The 10,652-nt window shown below is 43.7% G+C and overlaps 2 protein-coding genes across 2 annotated transcripts in view; one reads left to right on the forward strand and one right to left on the reverse strand.

The window, feature by feature from the left end:
* srpk3 (SRSF protein kinase 3) overlaps window positions 1-1,489 on the forward strand; it is a 19,919-nt gene extending 18,430 nt beyond the window's left edge. Inside the window, exon 17 of the mRNA XM_084446215.1 lies at window positions 609-1,489. Within this exon, the coding sequence (XP_084302341.1) occupies window positions 609-793 (185 nt within the window). The 3' untranslated portion in view covers window positions 794-1,489. The remainder of the gene's footprint in view (window positions 1-608) is intronic.
* A 99-nt stretch (window positions 1,490-1,588) lies between these two features.
* On the reverse strand, window positions 1,589-4,546 carry tsr2 (TSR2 ribosome maturation factor). Its single transcript, XM_084445377.1, has 5 exons — window positions 4,465-4,546; window positions 4,144-4,234; window positions 3,906-3,997; window positions 3,365-3,532; window positions 1,589-2,429 (listed from the first exon to the last, which is right to left on the reverse strand). Exons 1-5 carry the CDS (start codon window positions 4,540-4,542, stop codon window positions 2,298-2,300), a joined length of 561 nt encoding a protein of 186 aa, XP_084301503.1. The 5' UTR covers window positions 4,543-4,546; the 3' UTR covers window positions 1,589-2,297.
* Window positions 4,547-10,652: the final 6,106 nt, after the last annotated feature.

The following is a 10,652-nucleotide window of genomic DNA, read 5'->3' on the forward strand; positions in this document are numbered from 1 at the left end:
AAGCCAGGTATAAGCCGGTATAATAGGAGCCAGATGTAAGCCGGTATAATAGGAGCCAGGTATAAGACGGTATAATAGGAGCCAGGTATAATCCAGTGTAATTGGAGCCAGATGTAAGACGGTATAATAGGAGCCAGTGTTATTGGAGAAGTATATACTGTAAGCCGGTATAATAGGAGCCAGGTATAATCCAGTGTAATTAGAGCCAGATGTAAGCCGGTATAATAGGAGCCAGGTATAATCCAGTGTAATTGGAGCCAGATGTAAGCCGGTATAATAGGAGCCAGTGTTATTGGAGAAGTATATACTGTAAGCCGGTATAATAGGAGCCAGGTATAATCCAGTGTAATTAGAGCCAGATGTAAGCCGGTATAATAGGAGCCAGGTATAATCCAGTGTAATTGGAGCCAGGTATAAAACGGTATAATAGGAGCCAGGTATAATCCAGTGTAATTGGAGCAAGATGTAAGCCGGTATAATAGGAGCCAGGTATAATCCAGTGTAATTGGAGCCAGATACTGTATAAACCGGTATAATAGGAGCTAGGTGTAAAACGGTGTAATTGGAGCCAGATTGATGCCATCCTGCCGTCTGTCTCCGCCCTGCAGGCGAGCTGCGGCACATCTCCAACCTGAAGCCCTGGGGTCTGTTCGAGGTGCTGCTGGAGAAGTACGAGTGGCCCCTGGAGCAGACGGCCCAGTTCAGTGACTTCCTCACCACCATGCTGGAGCTGGTCCCCGAGAAGAGGGCCACGGCCGCGCAGTGTCTGCAGCACCCCTGGCTCAACTCCTAAAGACTACAACCACCACGGTACCACTCGGCTTACAGAACTACAACTACCAGTGTCTGCAGCACCCTCGGCGCCACTCCTAAACAAGTAGAAATACCAGACTGCAGCTCTCCTGGCTCGAACCTGGGTAACTGTTTGACTAGACTACAAGTGGGCTACACACTCCAACAGCAACCTGCAGCAGAGAGCACACTCCTGATTATTATACGAGGCCACTACTCTACTACACACACACACACACACACACACACACCACCACGAGTCTATCCTTTACTGTTGGTCCGTCAGTCCGTATTCACCTTTCCCAGACCGAGCTTGTTCAGAAATGTATGTACATTATGTATGAGTATTATCTCCTGTTAGCTAATATAAATGGAAATCTTGTTGAGCACATAAGTAGCAGTAACTCCACAGTCGACAGATCTTTTATTCATTAAAGCAGCTTTACAACTTGTGAAAACGGTGGAGAATGAGGTATGATATGATACGGTTACCTGTAGGTTTGTTTTCAAATGTACGATCTACTTCTCATCGTACCCCAGTCTCATATTTATGTTAAAATAGTGCCTTGATATACGAGATGTAAAATCACAACAAAAAAAAGATATATACTTGCCTTCAATTTTTTTATACATGTCGCCAAACCGTGTGGAATGCTTCTTATCTTGTGAACATTAAAAATGTATGAGAATATGACTGAAAGAATGGGAAAATCCAGAGATCTTACAACCTGTGTTCCTCGGAAATAAATAATTTTTGGAAACCAGTTTTGAAATGTTTTTATTTATTTATTGTGACAAAGATGTGATTTGGAAAAATGGCTAAATAATATTAAAAACTCTACACCTAGTTCACTTGCTTACATACTTGTACGGGACAGGTCGTAAAGAAGATGCCATCTTTCTTGGAGCTGTGTGACAAGATAACCTACACTGAGGTGAAAAACGCTCAGATCGTCACGAGATCAAGTCCATCTTCCTCCAACAGCAGCCCTCCAGGGAGTTGATGACATACAGACCATATAATCAAACCTGGCAACCGTCCAGAGGTTCAGCATCACTATTTCGAGGTCCCCAACTCTTGATATGCAACAACTGGTTAAGGTGAGAGTAAGTGGATATCATACTAAAATGGAAGGGGTCTCTGATTGGATTTTCTCGAGAACCGGACACCGTATGAGGCAGGTTTTGCTCGGGTGGGCAAGGAAACGCAGTGTCAAGGGTGAAGTTGTTTGGAGAAGCCGTACTCAAGAAAGCTGGAGGCAGCCATACCGCTCGTCCCGCTCCGAACAGGCACGTTTTGAACGGACACTGCACTGGTCAGCTGGATGTTGAGAGTCAGCCTGGTTGACGGCTTCTTCAGCATCCGTATCGGTCATCTTTAGAGCATCCGTATCGGTCATCTTTAGAGCATCCGTATCGGTCATCTTTAGTCCTTAGAGGGACGGCAGCTCCTCCCTCCACCGTGCTGCCATCATTCCCTCTCTCGTCTCTTTGTTGCTCCTCCCTCACTTCTTTTTCCGTACCACCGTCCATCCGTCCTCTTCGTCGGGGGTCTGTGGCGGAGGGGGGGCAATCTTTCTGGCGGGGGCCGTTGCCTGGGTGACGGAGCTTGATGCTGCCGCTGCCTCACACTCCATCTGCCAATCAGATTCACAGAGAAGATTACTGAGACGGGATCAGCCAATCAGATTCACAGAGAGGATTACTGAGACGGGATCAGCCAATCAGATTCACAGAGAAGATTACTGAGACGGGATCAGCCAATCAGATTCACAGAGAAGATTACTGAGACTCGGGATCAGCCAATCAGATTCACAGAGAGGATTACTGAGACGGGATCAGCTAATCAGATTCACAGAGAGGATTACTGAGACGGGATCAGCCAATCAGATTCACAGAGAGGATTACTGAGACGGGATCAGCTAATCAGATTCACAGAGAGGATTACTGAGACGGGATCAGCCAATCAGATTCACAGAGAGGATTACTGAGACGGGGTCAGATGCCATATAGAACTGAGACGGGATCAGTTAGTTAGTTCATTAGAAATTGTTATTTTTCATTCCTTTCTTAAAGGCGATTGAAAAGTGAATATAACGACACTAATCGACTCTGGCTAAGTCTACTGGCTAAGTAGATTCTGTAGGCCAAGAGGAATTCAATGATTGATTGATTGATTGAGATAGATAGATATAATGCATGTTTCATTCCTGCATTTCCTCAAGTTCCAATAGAAACTATTTTCCCTTGCGCACCAACACTAAGACTGACAAAAACAAAAGAAATGTATTGTATAGATATAATTTTCTATCGCGGTTGGGGTTTTAAAGTGTTCAATTACATACATTTAAAAAAAAAAAAAAATCTAAATCCCTCTTGCTCAGATTTTCTTCAATCCTGTGTTTTCAGAAGCGTATGAAAGTGAATATTTTGCCACCTATACTGTTTATTCCAGCTAGATGAAGTCAAAGTCAGTTCTATTTGTCACATACTCCATTCATACCAGTGTGATGTGCAGTGTTAACCAGGTATGAGGACTGAAGCTGTGAATTACTACTGTATGCAGACCCACCTCTGTCTCCTCCTCCTCACTGCCGTCGTCTTCCTCAGCTGGCGTGGGGGCGGCTGTGACCTTTACCCTCTGGGTGACCTTCTTCGCTAGCGCAGCTGTCTGCTCCCTGACCTCAGCCAGCTTCCCCTGCTGACACTGACGGAACATCTGTCTGATACTCTCAGCTACCTGGAACATGGAGGAGGGAGGGGTTAGGGTGGTTACCAAAGAATCAGTACCAAGATGTGTTTCTGCTACCGTTTACTGTTCAAGTTCAAGGCTTTTATTGTCATGTGTATTTATAAAATACAATGAAATGCACTGTGCCCGGCACTCTGACATCAAGACATGACTTAAGACATAAGACAGTAAGACATTACAACAATATGACAGGAGACGTTTACAAAATAAGACATTAAGACACTATAGACACTACGAAATACGACAATAAGAAATTAAGACATTAGAAACAGACATTAAAGTGCATATAGAGCAAAAGTAGGAGCATCAGTGATTCATCACTGTTTACTGCATTCATCCATTCCCACTGGCAGTAACTAACCTGAGATAAACTACCATCATCCACCACCGTGTCAAACTCGTTGTCCATCAGGTCGGCGATGAAGTCCTCCACCTCACACTGCTGTAGATCAGCTGTACACACACCACACGAGAAAGTGACACATGTTGACTTTGATGTTGCATCTCAGTGAGGTTAGGTTGCATGGAAATATGATTCTAGGCAATGTCATTTGTTATTGCATTGTCAGTGTGCTCTGAATGGGTTGGGGTTCATTTACCGTTGTCATGAAAGTATTGTTGAACCACATCCACCATCCAGTCCGCCTTCTGCTGTCCGTACACGCCTCCGAAGCCATTATCCACGGCGATCTGCGAACCAACCATCACAATCTGATACACGTCCTCGTTAAGACAGTCAGAAGATAGATAACAAAGATGCACTCGCTTGATTCACTAACTAACAATCAGGGCTCTGTAATCGATCTGGGTAGATCCATAATACAAACAAATAATTAGACATGCCTGCCTCAACTAACTCGCCGCAAAGTGAAAAGTGTGTGCTGAAATATGATGAAGTTGTAGTTGATACTGGTGCATACCTGTAACACGGGCCAGGTTTCTAACACAGCTCTCACGGCTTCAGTGAACTCATGGCGTGCAGAACTGTGCGCTTCCATTTTGGAAACAGCCAGGCATCACTAGTAGAGTGCGGATTAAAGTGAGTGCGGAGAAGGAGTTGATCGTAGATGTCATCGATGTGTAATACATCCATTATGTGTGGGAGGACTTGAAGAGCAAGGTTTTATTTAGTTTGGCGATGTTTCTCTTCAGTAGATATTAGATTCAAGAGAACAATAACACCAAGTAGATACTATAAAAGTATAGAATGGAAATTTGTGTTTTTAAATGGATGTACTGTAGCAGTACATACCCATTTAGGGAAAGGAATTACAAAAATGTTTTTGATTTATTATTTCCTCAGTTGACTTCCATATAAGTGAAACCATACAGCCTAAATCTAAAATACCGTTCATCTTGGAGTAAACCTGACATTATCAAGGTGCAACTGTACATGTACCCGTTATCACAGTGCAGAATATCAGACCTATAGATCAAATCAATGACTCTCACAAATGAACAATCTTGAGAAATGTACATCTTTTTATTGAACTATATATTTAGAATACATTGAATGAACATAATCTTACAACATTTATAATATTCAAGATACTTTTCCATACTTGTTGAACTCCTGTCACAAGTATGTTTGACTCAGTATAGCGTTTTAGATTTTTTTCATTTTTATTTTTTTTGAAGCAGAGGCTTGGAAGATGTCTGGCTCAGAGACACAGCGAAGGTGACAGCTTGTGAGCAGAGTCTGGAAGAATCTTATCATGCAATATTGCAGATAACTTTGGTATTTGGACCGAGGCGAAAGCTTATGGCAGCCACAAACAAATCTCTTTCACCATACACATGGAGTCGTGCATTAATTGTATGGCTATGGGCTATAGAGGACACATAGTAGGCTATGGTTGATTGACCATATACAGTGGATATCATCATACCATTGGTTGTTATTGAAATTCCAGTCAAAATGTACTAAAATCAGATCTTACAAAAGACATTTCTCTTATTGGGCATAATACAAACAGCTTAGTTACAACCAAATTCCTTGATCTAAATTTGACAACAAATTGTAAAAGAAAACATTGTCTCACATCAGAAAACCTTTTTTTTCATCTCTCCACCCCAAAATGCATCTTTTTAGAAAAACAACTAGATTTGACAATATTAGTCCAAATGACATTCAAGACCAAGTAAAAGTAAAATGGCAATATCAGATATGATCATCAGATTAATTTATGTTTTATGCATTTGTGGTAAAATTACATTCAAAGATATTTAGAAGTTCCATACACTGGTAAAGGCTGGATTAATAATACACCCACACACGGTCCATTAGCCAGTGACTGAAATGACTATAAATATGATTCACCCTGTTCCATTCTATTGATAGACGTGAAATTACATTTCCAGCTGAGTAGTTGAAAGCAACAACTAATAGTTTCACCCCCACAGAACCTAGCGGAGCTGAGCTGAGCTGAGCTGTACTCTACTCTACTCTACTCTACTCTACTCTACTCTACTCTACTCTACTGGCCTGGTCATCACCTCTGGCTGCGCTTACAGACGTTTCTTCACACGTTTTTAACGAGCAGTTAGAAATGCGTGATGATAACACGTGAAAAGAAGAGACGTGGCGCTAAAAGCCAGCCTGGTCACCGACGCACCGATGGTACAGTAGCTGGAACCATGCCGAGACTGGCAAAGTGTGAAGAAGCGTCACGTGGACCTACCCAACAGACCTGTGGGCCAATTACATAGATCAATTACTTAAAAATATTTGAACATAACTGAGGTGTTTGATTCGCCTCACAGTTGTCACTCACGGAGTTGATCCATTGTTTCGCTGCATTGGGTTTGAGAAATCAAGCGCACCCAAAGTAAATGACAGCGTTTGCAAATGGCAAATGACGTAGCAGGTCTGCTGTCCAGTACAGTCCAGTTCAGATCAAGGAGGTTAGGTCCAGACGCACAGTGTGGTGAGGGTTTGCAGTGAGGGTAGCTGTGTCTCTGTGTATTGCCCTGGAGGACTGTGTGTGTGTGTGTGTGTGTGTGTGTGTCGAAGCCCAATGGGCATTCTAAACAGTAAGGCATGCGCTGTGGCTTAATACCTGTGTGATACCAACACCATCACAGTTGGATGCATACAGGCACAGCAGCACATCTCTTCAGTCACAATAAAACAGGTCAGATCATTCTAGATCTTTAACTCATATTCAATAGGCGCACCACGTGTGTGACACCTGTTAAACATGGAACCTGCTGTATCTGATCTCCTAACCAGCCGTGACTTGTTAGAATACTCTTTAAACACTCACTAATCACTGATCTGATAAGTGCCGTCTGTGTAGATCAGCTCTCAAATCATGATTAGATCAGATATTTCCTTGAGGAGGAAGGATGCATCTTCAGAGTATTCAAACAGGGCCTATGGGCGGCCATTTTGTCACGTGTTGTACCCTAAACCGGTCTCTCCTCTTAGTAGAAGAGCCACACTAGCATGCCCGTCCTGAATGCTAGCTCCAGTCCCCTGCTTGTCAAAAACCTGTCACATTAGCCAGATGTATACATCGTGTTCATTTACATAAGGTATTAGGTATTGCTTGTGTCTGTCAGTATTCCTTTTCATATGATTGACACATACAGACGTACATACATATCTATATACTGTATATACACAGACCGGTTACAGTACTTCATCATCCACGTCGTGAACCGTTTCCTTCCTGGTCACCAGACGGCCCTAGTCATCATGATCAGGGCTGTGTGGAAAGCTGCTTGCAGCCGGGAGACAACATGGTTTCGTTGTCCTTTTATACCCGGCTCTTTCCTCTGATAAGTAAACTAAACAATCTGAAATAATACTGTCTTCATATCGGCACGTATTACACTAAAAGAAAAACACAAGTTCTTCTAGAAAGAATCATCAAACCGTTTTTTTACCCAAAAAATGACAAACTAGAAGAAGGTTAATGTTATTGGCTCAACGTCACATTTCCTTGTAAAAAAGAAAAGAAACTAAAAAAAAAAAGCACTTCAACAGTAATATCAAAATCTCACTATCTTTATCGATCGTAAAGAAACAGAGCCTCCGATTGGTTGAGTTCTTCGAATGGGACTTCATTGTTTCATGTCTCTCACAAACACACAGACATCGTTTATAGGTAGTAACGAGGGGTTGGATCCACAGGTCAATTGGATGGGGTTGTGTGTCGTAGGGTTGTGTGGTGGGGAGTTAGGGTTTGTGTGGTAGAGGGTTAGGGTTTTGCATGGTACTGTAGGGGGGTTATGGGTAGGGTTTTGTGTGGTAGAGGGTTAGGGTTAGATGTTATGGGGGTTATGGGTAGGGTTTTGTGTGGTAGGGGGTTATGGTCGGGTTTTGTGTGGTAGAGGGTTAGGGTTAGATGTTATGGGGGTTATGGGTAGGGTTTTGTGTGGTATGAGGGTTAGGGTTAGATGGTATGGGGGTTATGGGTAGGGTTGTGTGTGGTATGAGGGGTGGTATTTATTGCGTAGTAAGAACTACAGTTATTGCGTCATCAGAAGGGGACCTGAGGTCTCCAGCCTAGCCCCCAGGCCTTCCTCAGACCCCCCAGGCCTTCCTCAGACCCCAGTGAGAACTGATCTGGAAGAGCGATATTCACCACCAGAGTGGAGAAAAAAAACACAACTAAAAACATCAAATCCAAAATATCTACACTGAATATATAATCATCATCATCTATGAGGGAAAACTATTTACTTATTTAAAAATAAGAACACAAGAACAATATTGCCAATGATATAATTGTACGAAAAAATTATAATCTCGTTTTTGAGAATGATCTGGAGAGGGGAGGAGTCTCCTCTCATTGCACAGTCCTTTCCGATCCTGGGCTCTGTTAGAACTATCTAGAACTATCGAGAACTATATACACATCGTACCACAGCCTGCCCCAGAACACACACACTCCCATGCCTGAAACACCCCCAGATCCCCCCGCTCTCTCTCTCTCTCTCTCTCTCTCTCACACACACACACACGCGCACATGCACACACGCACATACACACCTCACTAAGTTCACATGTAATCCGTGCTGCGTTCAACCCTAGAGCTGTTGAGATGATATTCCCACTTCTCACACGTCTCTACGAGTCACCAACTCAGCTACTACACCGACACGACCGGATTATTCCGGATTATCTGCTGCCCAGTGCACCCTGGCCGCTAGGGGACTTCTACTGACCTCACAGTCAGTCGCTGTGATTATTTCCCTACGCTGTGAAGTACTGTTCTTTAAAAGGTACTTTCAAAAGAGCAACAGTCCATTAAAACAGGTGGTTAACCACCCACCCTCTCTCTCTCTCTTTCTTTCTTTCTATCAGTCTTTCTGCTACTGTTCCCCTTCCTGTCTCATTCCCTCGCTCTCTTTCTTCCTCTTTTTCAACACATCTCTTTCTTCCACAGTTGGGTGCCGTTCCTCTGGGGGCCATGTAAACATATGACATCGCACCCCATCAACACCTCTACCTCGCTGTGATTGGACAGCTCTCGATGACCCCGGCTCTCTGTGGTCACGGACTGCATTCTCAAACATGGGTCTTTTAAACATTTTAACGTTTTAAACACAACCCATTTTAACGTTTTAAACACAACCCAAATTGAAAACGACTCCAGATCCAGGTTTTTGGTACAGCTGCTTCCGAACCCTCACCCCACGTCACACACTCGTATTCTTCATCCGATTTCCTGGAAGTGCTTCATGGATCGTTACGAGAAAATCGCTAAAAAAAAAGTAGTGTCCATTAGAACCCAAGAGCTGCAACCTTTCTCTCAGACAGCTGTCTCTCCCTAACCACACACACACACACACACACACACACACACACACACACACACACACACACACACAGCATTATGAAAATAAATAGATAAATATACTAGACTCTCTTTTTTTTCTCTACTACCGCAGCTGTAGGTCAGACAGACCTGACTGTGTTCAGCACCCCCTCCAACACGGGGGTGACGGTGAGGAGGGAGAGACAGAGAGAGAGAGAGAGATGAGAGAGAGAGAGAGAGATGAGCTGGTAGAGATACAGTATAGAGAGATGAGAGAGAGAGAGAGAGAGATGAGGTGGTAGAGATATAGAGAGATGAGAGAGAGAGATGAGGGAGAGAGAGAGATGAGGTGGTAGAGATAGAGAGATGAGGGAGAGAGAGAGATGAGGTGGTAGAGATATAGAGATGAGAGAGAGAGTGAGAGATGAGGTGGTAGAGATATAGAGAGATGAGGGAGAGAGAGAGAGAGATGAGGTGGTAGAGATATAGAGAGATGAGAGAGAGAGTGAGAGATGAGGTGGTAGAGATATAGAGAGATGAGGGAGAGAGAGAGAGAGAGAGATGAGGTGGTAGAGATATAGAGAGATGAGGGGGAGAGAGAGAGAGAGAGAGAGAGAGAGAGATGAGGTGGTAGAGATATAGAGAGATGAGGGAGAGAGAGCGAGAGATGGATAGATCAATTGAGGAGAGGGAGGAGTGGAAGACTACTGGTTTCTCATCACTTGCTTCTTTTCACCTTGATTGACCTCTGACCCTTCCTTCATAATGGCATCACACCCTCCACCCAGAAAACATGACCCGCCCTAGTGGTATTGCAATATCAATATGGATAATTTATAAGTGAAAAACTTTGGTCCAAATCAGGTCAAATGTGTCATCGATGATTATTGCTGGAAAAAAAAGTCCTAGGACGCTGAATCGGCGCTTCTCAGAATGCAAAAAAAAAAAAATCCAAAAAAGAAGAAGAATGACAGGTCATCTATAATTCAGTCAGAGAGAGAGAGTCTGTGTGTGTGTGTGTGTGTGTGTGTGTGTGTGTGTGTGTGTGTATCGGTAGAGGAGGCCATAGACGTGAACACTGCAGTCATCTCTATGCATGAGTGTGTTCACAGAACCAAGAGAAAAATCCTCCTCTTCAACTTATTCTCCTGTGTAAACATCCTCCTCCTCTCCTCTCCTCTCCTCTCCGAACACACCAGAACCAGCAAGGTAAGTCCCGGATCCCGGCCCAGTAGAAAGATAAATATGAATCCCTTCATGGCGTAGAGAAATGTCCAGCAGCCCCCTCTGCTCCTCTCTGCTCGCCTCCGTCACGTCCCTCAGAAGAGCAGGCTCTGCCT

Source organism: Borostomias antarcticus (assembly GCF_949987555.1).
Source record: "Borostomias antarcticus genome assembly, chromosome: 11".
NCBI classification, from domain to species: Eukaryota; Metazoa; Chordata; class Actinopteri; order Stomiiformes; family Stomiidae; genus Borostomias; species Borostomias antarcticus.